Source organism: Lepidochelys olivacea (genome assembly GCF_965140295.1).
Source record: "Lepidochelys olivacea isolate rLepOli2 genome assembly, chromosome: 6".
Taxonomy (NCBI): domain Eukaryota; kingdom Metazoa; phylum Chordata; order Testudines; family Cheloniidae; genus Lepidochelys; species Lepidochelys olivacea.
In genome coordinates this window covers 121,873,171-121,889,688 of record NC_140416.1, presented here as the reverse complement: position 1 = coordinate 121,889,688, position 16,518 = coordinate 121,873,171, and the positions used below count along the sequence as shown (strand labels likewise).

At 45.0% G+C, this 16,518-nt stretch overlaps 1 protein-coding gene across 2 annotated transcripts; it reads right to left on the bottom strand.

Moving 5' to 3' along the window:
• Nucleotides 1-3,491: 3,491 nt before the first annotated feature.
• Nucleotides 3,492-15,884, bottom strand: GNPNAT1 (glucosamine-phosphate N-acetyltransferase 1). Of its 2 annotated transcripts, none has more exons than XM_084631048.1 (6): nt 15,750-15,884; nt 11,267-11,445; nt 9,958-10,020; nt 6,183-6,310; nt 5,643-5,704; nt 3,492-5,029 (listed from the first exon to the last, which is right to left on the bottom strand). In XM_084631048.1, exons 2-6 carry the CDS (start codon nt 11,418-11,420, stop codon nt 4,882-4,884), a joined length of 555 nt encoding a protein of 184 aa, XP_084487174.1. In that variant the 5' UTR covers nt 11,421-11,445; nt 15,750-15,884; the 3' UTR covers nt 3,492-4,881. The 2 variants fall into 2 exon arrangements, with proteins under 2 accessions (XP_084487174.1, XP_084487175.1); XM_084631049.1 differs by having other exon boundaries at nt 15,766-15,843.
• Between the last annotated feature and the right edge of the window lie 634 nt (nt 15,885-16,518).

Sequence of the window (16,518 nt, the reverse complement as noted above, 5' to 3'; positions counted from 1 at the left end):
GCACACACTTTTCTCAATATAGTCCAGTCACAATACAGGTGAGTCAGCAACACAGTACCCACTGCAGCCTGTTAAATCAGCATCTTGTGGCAATGGGGATTGGAAGTCCTTAGTCACAATCCTGCATGCAGACAGCCTGGGCGGGATGGCCATTTGTTGTAGACTAAAGCAGGGGTCCTGCTTGTATTCTGCCTTGGTGTCAGAGCAGCCTTGTCGAGGGGACAGCACTGCTTTCTTCGTAGAGGGAAGGGAAGAAGATCCCTGGAAAAAATGCTTACTCTACTCAAACCTGCTGGAGTGCTGTGCCTATCCAGTTCTTCTGCTGTTTAAATACAGGGAAAACCCAGATAAATTTTGCAACTCAGACTGTTCACGCCCTCCTGGACAGAGGCGGGAGACCTGAGCAAGGGGCCGCTATACTCACAGTACATTGGCATGGTACAGTATGGATATTGCTGTACTCAGTGAGATGAGACTTTCTGGCAAATTGCAGCGAGAAGAAGAAAATGCTGGTTACGCTTTTTACTGGAATGGCAAATCTGAGGATGAACCCAGATGCTCTCCTCTTTGCTTGCAAACTTGAGACACTGCCAAAGTACGTTAATGCCAGACTTCAAGTATGGGGGGGTAGCCGTGTTAGTCTGTATCCACAAAAACAACCAGGAATCCAGTGGCACCTCTAAAGCCTAACAGATTTATTTGGGCGTAAGCTTTCATGGGTAAAAAAAACACTTCTGCAACTGCACCAGAAGCCCAAATAAATGTTAGGCTTTAAGGTGCCACCCAATACCAGCCTTGTGCTCCTCATTAACCTAGCTAACATATGTTATACTTCTGGCATTGGGACACATGCACTGACAGCGATCCATCCAGCAGAGGATAAGGATGATGTCTATTAAACCCTTGATAGGTAGCAGGTCGGTCCCGTGTAATGAACTGATCATTTTGGGCTATTTTAATGCTGGGATGGGTTGTGGAGAGGAAGGAATGCTGCCCCTGCCCGCTCCATGGCACCAGCTGCACTGCCTGGTTTCAGCTTCCTGCCTCTGAGCTGGGGTGGGGAGAGGAGATGTGGGGGGTGGAGCTGTCCCCAGGACCACTGTGTTCTTGTACTGCAGGTTGCGGGCAATGCCCTCCATGTCCCTAACTCTGCCCATGTGCTCAGGGCTTCAGCCCTGCAGATGGGAGGGCAGCGTGCCCAGGATCAGGGCTTCAGCTGTGGGGCCACCTGGGGACCAGACCCGCAGTTGAGAACCACTGCTCTAGAGGTACTCAGTTGCCAAATAAAGTGACTGCGATCCCCTATTTGCCTCTGATGTCACTAAGTATTTTTCTCTTGGTTGGTTGTATGGATAAAGCATTTAACACTGTAAATCTTTTGCATTTCTCTGCTCTTCTTAAATTAGTGTTGCCTGAAAGTTTTATATACTCTCAAACTTCAGCCATCCCCAGCTCTGTGGAAGAAGTGGTAGTAAAATCAATGTACATGTTATCAATTTTGATGAAAAAACAGGACACTTTGTTTTAAAGCAGTTCAGCTACGGTTAAACATGGAGTCCTGCAGCACCCCGCTCCTTAAACTTTTCATGGTCATCCAAGTTCAACGGTGTGATTGACTACTAGTGGCTCTTTAGTCAGCTGGACTGTGAGCCAATTTGGCCACACCTTCAAACGCTAAAGGTATGCTTCCCCAGTTCAGTAGATCAAGGCTACAGGCAGAAGGTAATATTTCCCACTGGCGGTCGATTTAGCAAGTCTAGAGAAGACCCACCAAATCAACAGCAGATTACTCTTCTTGTCAGGGGTAGAGTACAGGGGTCAAAGGGCGAGCAAAGTAAGTCGATGGGAGACTCTCTCCTGTCGACACCCTGCTGTGTAGACCCTGCAGTAACTAGACCTAAGGTACGTTGGCTCCAGTTGTTATTCACGTAGCTGGAGTTGCACAGCGTAGGTTGACTTACTACAGTAGTGTAGATGTAGTCTAAGTTAACTCCATACAGTTTAACTGTGTTTAACCTTAAGTTATCAAGTCATAGATGACTGGCACAGCTAAAGGTGCAGTAGCCACCCTGCTTAATAGGAAGAGGTAACTTCAACAACTGCTGGTTTTGCTACCATCAGTCTGCCAGGGTTCAGAATGTAGCCTCTGATACAGAGCGAACAGTACTTTGGAAAGCTCGTACCCGTCAGCGCAAGATGCGTGAGCTGGATTTCTCCCAGTAAATGCATTATCCAACATGTAATAGACCAAAGCCTTGAACTGTCTTAAATCGATATAAGGTAGGCCTATAACAGCTCTCTACATGTTGTACAAGTTTTCTTACGAACTTACCAGTTATTTTTAATTGGGAAGCAATGAGGCCAGGAACCATCTCACTCTAATAAGGACCTGAATGGACTAGGTCCCGTAGATCAGTGGCTCTCAAGACTCTTGAAGGGGTACAGTCATTTGGAAAGGTTGATTTGTCTTGTGTAGCCCCGAGTTTCAATTCACTTAAAAACAACTTGCTTACAAAAATCAGACATAAAAATACAGAAGTGTCACAGCGCACTATTCCTGAACAATGGCTGACATACATTTTTACCATATAAAATTATAAAACTGATCAATTGGAATAGAAATACTGTACTTACATTCCTGTGTATAGTCTATAGAGCAGTATGAACAAGTCATTGTACAAAATTTTAGTTTGTACTGATTTCGCTAGTGCTTTTTATGTAGCCTGTTATACAACTAGGCACATCTCTAGATGAGATGATGTACCCCCTGGAAGACCACTGCATACTGTAATGTACTTTAAACTAGATAAAGTTCAACATCTGATTAAAGTTGTGAAGAACAGGAAAATCCACATTAACCTGGTGTCGCATAAACCAGCTGTCACTTCTGATAGGAAGCTGGAGTCTTAATCACAAAGGCTTGAAAGTCACTTCATTATTTAAATGTCCACTAGCACTTTCTGAACTTCATACGGTTAAAGCAAGGAAGAGAGAGGCTGTGTGTTTTTGCACTGCTGCTAGCTTTCTCAGCAATAACGTATTCATTTTAAACTTGGCTGGTAGCAAAAATACATTTACATACTGTACCATCTCCCAACAGTTAGGTGTGCTTCTGTCACATTCAGCAAAGGGTTGGACTGTTTAGCTCAGGTTTAGGACCCCCAGGTGGAATAAACAGGAGTTCTCCAGCTCCAGGACTGGTAAAGTTCAAGTGATTGATAGTCTCCAATTAGCTACTATTAGTATTACTGGGCTTCTTTATTTTGTAGTCTCTCCTTACAGAGCTCAGGAATGGTCGTTCTGAAGAAAGTTTGGTCTGCATCCAATATCCTTATTTAAATCACTCGGAGAAAAGAGACCATGATCTTTAACAGATATTTTAAAAAGGTGATCTCCAGATGAGGGAAGGCAAAAACGATCAGGTTGGATCTAGACAATTTTAAGGAAGTACACACACAGCTGGTATAAACCTCAATGTGAAACACATTAAGGACAAGGAAAATATGGCAGTCTGTTTATTTTAGATTAAACAATGCTTTTTTAAAAAAAATAAATAAAACCTAGACATCACCAAGAAAACAATACATTAGAGTACTATCGATTACATTAAACAGAACCCTCACCACAACTTAAAGTAGTCCTCAGCTGAAAAGAGAACAGTTTCTAAGGCCTAATTGTTCAAAAACAAGAAGAGATTGTTCTGTAGTAACCTTCATTACTCACAATACCCTATTCATAACTGTAGTTTTTGTCACTCTCCTACCATATGTTACCATTGAAACAAGGGTTTTATTGCCATCAGTGGCAAGAATTGCTAAAATCATTTACCCAATGTTAAGAGCAGACAGGACAATCCAAAGCAGCTTCAAGCTTTTGGTACCAGGATTTGGGATTTCTTTGCTAATCAGCAATTCAATTTGTGTAAGCAGTTACCATCAAAGAAGAATGTATATCTGGCCCAGTAGAATCAAGTGTGGCAAGTAATAAGTCAAATGTGTTCACTAACTTGGAGCACATCACTGATACAGAAGGTGTTAACTCTTGTTCTCAAATGACATTAATCTAAATAGAACAGAAATACGGAAAGCCTTACTCAAGATGAGAGAAATATTTTGCACTTTAAACAAGTTTAGAATTTCCTTGCTCTGTGCACAAGCCACAAGTTTGTAAGTGACTGCTTTGAATCTTTCCAATATATCAGCTAAAGTGCAGGTCCTGAATATGTAGTCTGTATTCAGTTGATATTTTAAAATATAAATGAAGTATGGCCAATAAATGTCTACTATAGCCACATTATACCCTCCAACTATAATCTGTTCAATCTAATTTTTGGAAGCTAATGGCTATGAAACTTTTAGGTACATTAATGTCAATAGCACTGAAGTCTACATTTTAAGGTTAGAAATAAAACAAGTTCCTTTTCTGCCTTACTACTGCTGCGTAATAGGGTGTGTTCCCCACACAGATTACATTTTCCTTCAATGAAGTACAGAGAGAAGCTCAACCCCCACATTACCTGCCCTTTGGCTACCAAGAAGCGCAGAACTTTAGAAAAATACAAGGCAAGAAAAATTTTGTGATTAAAAATATATACCTTTTGTTAAAAACCATACCCTTTATAACCCAGCTAAGAACAAAAAAACAAAACAAAAAAAAGCTTCACTTAGGCTGAACAGTAGTAAAATTAGTACCAACAACTCATCACCCCCCGAGACCTTTGAAAATGTCATTCAAATTGCAATTTTTACACATCTGTTGTCCGGTATCTACAGGGCTCATTACAGTTGCAGCAACAAACTATTTAAATTTTCCATGAAGAGAATGAGTTTGTATCACAATGTCCTCCACCAATAGTCTTTACAAAATAAAAGCTGGAAGTTCTTAATTAAAGAATTTTTGACACATGTAGTTTTCTTCAGATACTGAATATCCAAACTTTTTATAGAAAGCCACATTTTTGGGCAGACACTCGAGAGTAATTTTATAACAGTTCAGTCTCTTACTTAGCAACGTAAGCGTAGACATTAATCTGAAAGAGACAGAGAACATGAATGGTTATATAAAATGGCATTGGATCAATTAAAGTTCAATTCTTCAGCATGAATGCAAACATTTCATTACTACTATTAGATGATACCTCTCTGTGCAGTAGAAGCTTAAACTGCAGTGATAGAGGCCGTTCAGTTTTCTACCTGAAATATTACTTCAACTTTTACTTGGAGAAAAAAATTCATTTTGAGTTTGTTGCAGCGGCATGAAGGAAGCATAGCACCCTTTCTTACAGTAGATCATGAAATGCCATTGTGTAAAATGATTCACATGAATTAAAACAGATTAGCTAACTTCCCATGGAGAATGCAGAAGCATCTATTAAAGGGCAGTTCATTTCAGCTGTTAGGTAGGTACTTGCAATTCATTAGTCAAACATGCCCTCGAGCACAATGTGACTTGAGGGGTGTGCCCATGTCCGCATGCACACGCAGAGGAGTGATTTGTTACGGCTTGAGCCTAGTTATTGATCCGTACATGTTCATCGAAGCAACTATAGCATGTGTGTTAACAGATGCTAGAAACTGGATGGGATATACGGGGTTCCTGACCTGTATGGTGTTACAAGGTAAAGACTGTGAAGAAATACTTACAGTTTGCCAAGCTGCTTTCCTCTGCATTCGTCACTTACTACAACATCTTCTACCCTTCCTCTCTGAGGAAATATATGCGTGTGTGTTCAGTTTACTATAGCACCTTTAAGTCATTTTTCAGTTAAATTAACAAGTGAATCTCTACCATTGCATCATATTTTGACAGGCAAGGAAAACAGATCTTAAAATAACAGGTTTCAGAGTAGCAGCCGTGTTAGTCTGTATCTGCAAAAAGAAAAGGAGGACTTGTGGCACCTTAGAGACTAACCAATTTATTTGAGCATGAGCTTTCGTGAGCTACAGCTCACTTCATCGGAGCTGTAGCTCAGGAAAGCTTATGCTCAAATAAATTTGTAAGTCTCTAAGGTGCCACAAGTCCCCCTTTTCTTTTTACAGATCTTAAAATGTCTTTGTAGCTTACATTAAGAGTATACTAATCTTATTCAGTTTGACAGTAAACTGTATTTACTATTTTTGAAAAACAATTAGTTTAATGTAATTTTTTTCTCTATAATTACAGTCTGGAATGCACAAACACACCTTTGCACATGAATGAGTAAATTTATGTTCTATAACCAGTGTTGCTGTAGCAACAATCTGTCCCAGATTTGTATCTTCCACAACAGTCACATAGTAATCACCGGATCTCTTCATGTGTTCGAAGGTTTCTGTGGGAACAGGAGAATAGTAAGATAGACACATTTTATTAATGGATTAGAACTAACAGCCACATGAACTTATTTCGAAGGATAAATTCTAATTCATAGCACTGAAGAATTCAACGCCACAACCCAAGAGGCGATCAAGAAATTAGAAACGGACAAAACTCAACAGTCAAAAAGGATCTGTTTCAAATTAGGATGCAAATGGCTAAAAAAGAGTAGAAAATACAAATTCTTGTGTTCTGAGATGCAGGGAGAAGACCCTTCCCTTGCTGCTAGCATCACAGACCCGCTAAGATCAAGGTAGATCACTCTTCCTCACAGTGACAGACTTTAGCTTGAAGCCCTATTAGTTTTTGTAAGCAGACCAATGAAAAAAGGGTAACAGGATGACCTGGGTAATTATAGGCCTGTCAGCCTGACACTGATCACAGGCAAGATAATGGAACAGCTGGTATGAGACTCAGTGAAGAATTAAAGGAGGGTAATGTAATTAATGCAAATCAACACAGGTTTATGGAAAACAGATCCTAATTCAGGCCTTGTCTAGACTGGCAAGTTTCTGCGCAGTAAAGCCGCTTTCTGCAGTGTAACTCCCAAGGTGTACACCCTGCCAAGCCGCTTTGGGTGCAGAAACTCCTCAGTTGCAGCGCTGCAAAAAAATCCCACCTCGACGAGAGTCGGAAGCCTTACAGTGCAGAGGCTCCAGCGCCGTATTGGCAGTGTAAACACATTACAGCGCAGAAAGCAATCAGCTGGCCTCCGGAAGGGTCCCATTACCCCTCAAGTGGCCGGTCTGCTCATGGTTTTGAACCATGGCTGGCTGCCCTGCCCCTTTCAAAGCTGACAGCCCTTGCGTCCTGTGCTGATCTGCTCCGGGACACAAAGCAAACCATTAATGTGGAATGCTTGTGCTGTTGAGGGTGGGTGTGTGACACACACTCTGTTCCCCAAAACACACACACTCTCTCTCTCTCCATACACACACATTCCCTGTCATACACTCTGCCCCACCCTCCGCTTCAGTTGAAAAGCAGCTGGGAATCTAGTAGGATGCCCACGGAACAATGGGATTGAGAAATCGGCATCATGGGACGCTGTGCCTTCCCCGTGAGGCATTGCAAGCCCTTCCCGAGGCACCCTGCGGCCAGTTGCACAGTGGGATAGCTACCACAGTGCACTGCTCTCTTTGCCACTGCAAGAGCGGCTAACGTGGATGCGCTCCAGCGTCACAAGGAGCACAGTGTGGACATGCAACGGCAGTTTAATTCCAGCGCTTTAATAAAAGTGGATAAACTTGTTGCGCAGAAACTTGCCAGTGTAGACATACCCTTTCTTGGTCTCTCTTTTAATGAGATTACAAGTTCGGTAGATAAAGGTAATTGTGTTGACATAATATACTCAGATATTAAATGGATTAAACACAGGCTAACTGATAAGTCTCAGAATGTGATTTGGGCTGGGTTCTTGGCCCTACACTAGTTAACATTTTTATCAGTGACCTGATAAAGTTTCAAGATGACACAAAAATTGGAAGTGGTAAACAATGAAGAGGACAGGTCACTGATTCAGAGCAATCTGGATCACTCGGTAGGCTGGACTCAAGCAAATGATATACATTCTAATACAGCTAAATGTAAATGTATACCAAAGAATGTAGGTCATACTTCCAGGATGGGGGACTCTATCCTAGGAAGCAGTGACTCTGAAAAAGTTTTGGGGGGTCACGGTGGATAATCAGTGGAACATGAGCTCCCAGTGTGATGCTGTGGCCAAAAGAGCCAATCCCGGGATGCATAAATGGGAACTCGAGTAGAAGCAAAGAGGTTATTTTACCTCTGTATTTGGAACTGATGCGACTGCTGCTGGAATAGTGTGTTCTGGTACCCAAAATTCAAGAAGGATGTTGATAAATTGGAGAGGGTTTAGAAAAGAGCCACAAGAATAATTAATGGATTAGAAAACATGCCTTATGGTGATAGACTCAAAGAGCTTGACCTAATTAGCTTAACAAAGAGAAGGATTAGCTAATAATTAGCTAATAATTAGAGAATTAGCTTAACAATGATTAGTCTAAAAATATCTATAGTATGTGGGAAATAAATATTTAATAATGGACTCCTCAGTCTAGCAGAGAAAGGTATAACACGGTCCAATGGCTGGCAGTTGAAGTTAGACAAATTCTGACTGGAAATAATGGTGAGTGTAATTAACCATTGGAACAACTCACCAAGGGTCGTGATGGAGGCTGGCCAGGTGAGACCCACCTCCGGGAACCTCCTCCAGCTGCAGAAAGCTCCGCATCCCCACACTGCTTCCTGCCCCCATCACTTCCCAACCACGGGGGGAGGGCTCATTGCGCAGGGATCAGCTGCAGTGCTTCTTGCAGCCAGGGGGAAGTTCCCAGAGGTGGATCTAACCCAGCCCCGGTAGCGGCCTCTGTAGGAGAAGAGGAAATCCCGTTCTGTCCCTCCCCAGCCCCACCAGGACAGCATTGGAACCAGGGGACTCAGGAGGCCATGTCCCTCTGACTTTTTAACAAGGGCATAGTTTGGGGGGCTAGGAGGTAGACTTTCCCTCACAGACTGCAAGCCTTGGGTAAGAGCTGCACTTCACGGTGGGGGACCTGATCACGGTTATCAGCTCCCACACCATGAAACAGTACCGCCTCCTGGCCCCTCAAACTACGCCCATGTTAAAAAGTGAGGGTGTGTGGCTCCATGCCCCTGAATCCAGTGCCCCCTCCTCCCCCCCGCACTTCTACAAAGGTTCTGTCACCTTGCCCCACCCCTGCCCATCCCCGGCTCCAGGCCCAGTGTTTGGAGGTTAAAGAGGCCTTGGGCTGGGGGGGAAGCGGGGGGCAGGTGTGTGTGGAACCACAGTGCCCCCCGACCATGGGGCCCTGGGTGGTCATTCACTGTAAGGCTGGCCCTACCCCTGCTCAGAAAGTGATGACATCCCCCCATACCATGAGACCCTCATGTTTGCGCTTCCAGCTGCCCAGCTCTGAAGGCAGCACCTCCATCAGCAACAGCACAGGAGTAAGGGTGACAATACCATGACCCCCCCACAACCCTCTTTTGGGCCAGGACCCTCATGGTTATAACACTGTGAAATTTCAGATGTAAATATCTGAAACCATGAAATTGACAATTTAAAAAATCCTATGACTGTGAAATTGACTAAAATGGACAATGAATTTGGTAGGGCCCTAGTCACACAGGAGGTCAGACTAGGAGATCACAATGGTTCCTTCTGGCCTTGGAATCTGTGAAACAAGCTCACTGCCTCAACAGGAGCGAAGACAAGCCCCAACTTCAAACTGCAAGTGGTGATGGACAGACCATAACAAGACACGTTCTCTCTAAAACTCTACCTGGACACAAAGAACTAGAATTTGCCCCATTTGTGCGCGTGAACTCTGAAGTCACCTGGGACAGGCGAATGAATGTCACAGTGACCATGAGATCCTAAACCACCTCAAAATGCTGAAATCTGCCTGGAGAGGCCTGGGCTAACAAACTCTCCTGTGGCATCATCCAGCTACAGAAGTCAAGAGGTTCATTCATGATCAGATTTGCTGTCAACATTAATAACTTCCTGTTCCCACCCTTCCCCTTTTCAAATGCCAAAATAACAAATAATGTACTCACTGATAAACTGTTCAGGGCTGACAACTCCAGCTTCTGTCAGCTGACCCAGAACCTTAAAAAAGCCTGTTGCAGAAAAGTACAACAACAAAAAAGTTTAATACCAGATAAAGATCAGCAATTAACTAGAAGCCCAAAGAATATGGTTCCAGCATTTCAGGTACAAATTCTAATCTGTAAGTCTATGCACATAATTGTGCAAGCAAAAACAGCACTTTACACCATATAGTTGTACCCACGCAGAGGAGACAATGTGACACCTGAATGATTACTGAAACAGAACGCCCCCTTGTATTCCCTCAAGATATGTAACACATACCACACAAAAGCAACAATGACGTGTTCCAAGTAAAGTGAAGTTTTTAAGTACGTTGAGATTCATGATGTGAAGGGAATCGACTTCTCCATATACCACCTACCGTCTAGTTTAGTTACATGTAAAGAACTCCACATACTCCATACGTATACTGACAGAATTCTATATCCTGAAAGTGAATTCAACATTAATTTTGAACTCACGCCATAAGCAATGTTAAATGATTGTCTAATGCTGTAACAATGAAGTGTTTTGAAAGCAGACAAGAGACGTGAATCAAAGCAAAGGCAGAATGCTAAGAAACTATGGGTACGACCCTAAAGCCTTGCAGGTTCTCAGAGCCTGGGATCCAGCCCAAGCCTGAACCTCTACCCTGCAATTAAACAGCCCCATAGCCTGAGCCCTATGAGCCCAAAGTCAGCTGACAAGGCCAGTCACAGGTGTTTAATTGCAGTGTAGACATACCCTATCAGGTTTACATTTTCATGGATCCTCAGAGAAATAATTTGAATGTTGAACTGTATTTTCAAAACAAGTTTTCCCAAGTTCCACAGCTAAAGAATTAGTTGAATTTTCTAACATTCAAATGAATACGAATCAGTATACTGTTTTTAAAAAGAAATGTATGTTACCTCTACAAGAGATTGTGATGAACAGGAACATGTGGATTACTTGAAAGATTTGAGCTTTAAGATTTGTTTTTAGTGCATTCTAAATATCGGGAAAATCTGTTTTAAGTGACCACAAGCAAGTATCAAACGCCTAAGCACTCAGCTACCACAATGGGGCCCTATACGGACCTAGATGAGATATAAGAGGTGGTTCTCACCTAAAGTACAGATTAGATTGGATTGGATTGTAAATCTCAGAATGATTTCAAAATGGTTAATAATGAAGTGAGGGCAACCTACTGGAAATGGTTGAGTGCAGGTTGCACTGTGTACAATTCTGATCCAAAATATTCATTACACAATAGGAAATAGAACTGGACTTCACCTCTATTTATATCAGCAGTGCAAAGGGGTCTCAGAACTAAACCACCCCCTGGGTCTAAAGGCGAGATGGCAGGAGAAAATGTTGCTATGTTCTGGCTCCAGTCAAGTTCCTGAAGGAGACGTGGGTCAAACATTGGTATGTCATCAGGCATCATGGCAGCAGGGGTTGCAGGAGGTGTACTGAAATCAAAACATAGATGCATTCTATAAAAAACATTTGAGATTGAGTTAATGTTTATACCCAGTAATCCTGGTAGCTACATAGTAATATGATTGTATGTTTATACCCTTATTCCAGCTATTTACACAGTAACGTGTTTTCTCTATGATGCAATGAGAAGTTAATGAAATTTAATCTCCTATTTACTTTATCAGCAGTTGTACTGTTTGAACTAGAACCTACCAGGATTTGGGATTAAAAACAAACAATAAAAGTACATACTTTGAAGTTCCTTAATGCATGTTAAGTAAAGCCCATTTAATTTAATTTTTGTGCTAATGAATCAAACTTCTTATGGAATTAAGGTAACTAGAGCAGATTTTGTACAGTATGCTTAGCATTTACACCCAGTTCAAAAAATCTAGCACTCCAAATACAGAAGAAGAAATGCAAACTTTGCTACTGTACCTCAAAACTATAGAGACTGCAATTTGGATAAGCAAAATTACACACTTTTTGCTGATAGAATTTTTTTTTCAACTATCCATTCAAGGCCACAGTAGTAGTTTAAAATTTACAAAATCGAATGCAGTCTTTACTGAAAGGCGTAGGTTTTCACTGACTGTTTCACCACTTGGCTGGCACTGCCACGGTTACAGTGTGACAACTGTAAATGATTAAAATAGAATATGAGGGAAATGTTTGTTATTCAGTGGGTCGGGGGAGGAGAATAAAAAATGGGAAACAAGGGAAATTTTGCTGATTTCTTTAATTTAGAGGTACATTCTGTGTGTGTGTGGCTTCTGTAACTAGACTATCTGATGGGGTATATAAAATGAACTAGAACGCAAAAGAGCGACTTCTGAGGCTAGATTTTCTCTTTTTTAAAAAGAGTCCTCTTTATCTATCTTCAGTTGAACCAAAAAGCCACCGCTCTTCAATGCAAGATACAGTGTTCATATATACCACTGGACATGCCAAAGTAAACTAAGTTGTAAAACGTATTTTATTGGGATCCCTATATTTCAAAAAATGCCTTTTACATGAATTATAAGACAGTGCAACATCTCTGTAATGCTGTCTAGGGAAAAATGCAGAATGTGTTACGTATGAGGCATTTTAATGGAATCCAGAGCACAGAAGTGTCAGATCAGAAGGCAGCACTGTGAGTACAACAGGAAGCACTAAATATTTTCTCTCTACCTGCTGGTATATGATGACCTTTACATATACGCCCTTTTCACAAACACTGATATACTTAAATGAAAACATCTGCAGTGTATATCCCTTCTGGGTAAACGCTAACAGAAACTCTCCACCTACCTTTAAAAAAAAAAATTGGAAGTAACACTGAACCTCTACTGAAGGATCTCACGGAACTATACAATCAAATTAAGCCTAGTACTCTTATGAGGTAGCGAAGTATTATCTTAATTTTAAAAGGTGGTGAAATTGAGGCACCAAGAGGTTAAGTGACATTCCCAAGGTCTCAGGAAAGCCAGGAATGGGAATGCAGGTTTTTTGATGCCCAGTCCTGGGCTTTAGTGACTAGACCATGCCAAAGTCTGCAGTGGACTTTCAAGCTATAATAGGTGTTTGAATTACTCTAAGGCTGACAAGAACTAAGCCACTGTAATTCAAGCCATAGCTCTGATACCTCATATGATAGCTAATGTTATGTCGGACTATATAAACCCGAGCATGCCTAGTTTTAGTTGCTGGATCATCCTATGCTGCTATTAACCTCTCTCTTTAAAAAGCTTACCCAGAACTCATGGCTGATCGTAAAATAATAGAGCTCTACTCAAACAATATTCTATGCAGAACAAAATTGGAAGTAATTTCAGTATTGTGTTAGAGAATGCTCAGAACACACACTGAAAAGAAATATTAGAGAAGAGAACACCAGGAAAATTAACATCTTTTCATTTAGTATTATTTTGATAAAGTAATAAACTGACTTATATAATTCAACGCTACAAGACACAAGGCTGGTTGGTCTCTGGGTTTCCTCTAGAAACCAATAGGAGCTTGGATCAATCCCAGCTCAGACTGGGAAGGAGTGCAGAGGACCTGTTCAATATCAGCACCCATGACAGTTTAAACAGACATGAATATGCTTTGAAAAAGTCCTGTCCTCCTTTGCCAAAGATGAGGGGCCTGGCAGGAAAGGGGCAGTCAAAAACTATTTCAGTGTACTGCAAACTAATTATAGGGAACTTCCACTTCTAAGACCACGTTCTGCAGTTGGGTACATGTGAGCAATGTCCAAGGAAGTCAAGTGAGCTGGGAGCCTACACCATCAGGAAGAGTTTGAACCACACTGAAGGTGTGTGGAAAAAGCATGTGATGAAGTGAGCTGTAGCTCACGAAAGCTTATGCTCAAATAAATTGGTTAGTCGCTAAGGTGCCACAAGTACTCCTTTTCTTTTTGCAAATACAGACTAACACGGCTGTTACTCTGAAACATGTCCTCACTGTAGCAACTCTGAGATGCCTGCCTCCTTCCACTCCCTTCTGACATCACTGTGCTGTGCTAGTCTCCAGGACACACCAGGGCAGATGGCAACAGAACTATGGTAGAATCTCAGAGTTACGCACACCAGGGTTACGAACTGGCCTGTTAACCACACACTTCATTTGGAACTGGAAGTATACAATCAGGCAGCACCAGAAACAAACAAACAAACAAAAAAGTAAATATAGTACCGTGCTGTGTTAAACATAAACTACTACAAAAATCAAGGGAAAGCAGCATTTTCTTCTGCAAAGTAACATTTCAAAGTTGTATGAAGTCAGTGTTCAGTTGTAAACTTTAGAAAGAACAACCGTAACATTTTGTTCAGTTATGACCATTTCAGAGTTACGAACAACCTTCATTCCCGAGGTGTTCGTACTCTGAGGTTCTACCGTACTTAAAATTTGTATTCTCACAAACAGAGCCATTAGTCGCCATAGTTAATTAAACAAAGCTAGGAGGGGAGTGAACATCTCTTTAGAGGAGACCAGGCAGACCTCCCCTAAGGGAGAGCTGTCCAGGGATCCCAGCCACAGGTGAACGCTAGCTTAGTCTGCATGGAAAAGTTACAATGAAGTACACCCAGGGTCAGCCTTGGGCTAGGAGGAAAGAGACTTCTTACCCCTACACTCTCATCCCCCTGTCCCCGCCACCATATCCCCCACTCTACCTGCCCCACACACAGTCTCACCCCAGTCCCCACACATCAGGAGCCCCCTAGCCCCAACCTCCTTCCCAACCATGTATTCCCCCAGTCAGCCCTAACCCCTGGATATTCCCTAATCCAGCCCCCACCCACCCGGTATGCCCAGTCCAGCCCCAACCCCTGGATATTCCCTAATCCAGCCCCCCACCCACCCGGTATGCCCAGTCCAGCCCCCCTTCTCCCAACATGTGCCCCCTCAGCCCAGCCCCCATCCACTGTGTACCCGCCCCAGCCAGCACCCCCCCTTAAACTACTGTATCTCCCCAGACCTCCCCTCCCGTACCTTACACTGAACATACCCCCCACACCAAACAACCCCCCAACCTGGTCCCCTGCAGAACGTGCCCCCCAACCCAGCCCCCCCACCGAACAACTCCCCCAACCTGGTCCCCCACCGAACATGCCCCCCACTCCAGCCCCCACACCAAATGTACCCCAACCCAGCCCCCCCACCAAACTACCCCCCAACCTGGTCCCCTGCAGAACGTGCCCCCCACTCCCGCCCCCAAACCAAATGTACCCCAACCCAGCCCCCCCACCAAACAACCCCCCAACCTGGTCCCCTGCAGAACGTGCCCCCCACTCCCGCCCCAAACCAAATGTACCCCAACCCAGCCCCCCCACCGAACAACCCCCCCAACCTGGTCCCCCACAGAACGTGCCCCCCACTCCCACCCCAAACCAAATGTACCCCAACCCAGCCCCCCCACCGAACAACCCCCCAACCTGGTCCCCCCCAGAACGTGCCCCCCACCCCAGCCCCCAAACCAAATGTACCCCAACCCAGCCCCCCCACCGAACAACCCCCCCAACCTGGTCCCCCCCAGAACGTGCCCCCCACCCCAGCCCCCAAACCAAATGTACCCCAACCCAGCCCCCCCACCGAACAACCCCCCAACCTGGTCCCCCCCAGAACGTGCCCCCAAACCAAATGTACCCCAACCCAGCCCCCCCACCGAACAACCCCCCAACCTGGTCCCCCCCAGAACGTGCCCCCCACCCCAGCCCCCAAACCAAATGTACCCCAACCCAGCCCCCCCACCGAACAACCCCCCCAACCTGCCCCCCCCTCCAGAACGTGCCCCCCCTCCAGAACGTACCCCCCAGGGCGCTCACGCAGCGACGGGCGCGGGGCTCCAGCGGCCTCCCCTCAACGCCGGCTCCGCGCCGCACTCGCCGCACGGACGTGGCAGGGGCGGGGCCAACACGCGGGCGGACGCAGAGCCAATCCGCGGGCCCCGGCCCCGGGCCCCGCCCCGCGGGAACTCCGGGCAAAGCGCTGGGCGGCCCGGAGCCTGAGTGGGCGGGGCTGGGAGAGGAAAGCCCCTCCCCCCGGCGGGGGCGCCCCAATTCCTACTCGGGACCCCTCCCCCCTGCGGGCTACCCCCATGGGGGCATCCCACTTCCGACAGAGACTCGGGGCCCCTCCCCCCGCTTGGGGAGCCCCTCCCCCCAGGAAATCCTCCCCCCCCCGACCTGGGGCTCCCCAATCCCTACAGAGACTCGGGGCCCCTCCCCCCAGGAAATCCTCCCCCCCCGACCTGGGGCTCCCCAATCCCTACAGAGACTCGGGGCCCCTCCCCCCAGGGAAATCCCCCCCACATACACAGAGACCTGGGGCTCCCAATCCCTACAGAGACTCGGGGCCCCTCCCCCCAGGGAAATCCCCCCCACATACACAGAGACCTGGGGCTCCCAATCCCTACAGAGACTCGGGGCCCCTCCCCCTAGGGAAATCCCCCCCACATACACAGAGACCTGGGGCTCCCAATCCCTACAGAGACTCGGGGCCCCTCCCCCCAGGGAAATCCCCCCCACATACACAGAGACCTGGGGCTCCCAATCCCTACAGAGACTCGGGGCCCCTCC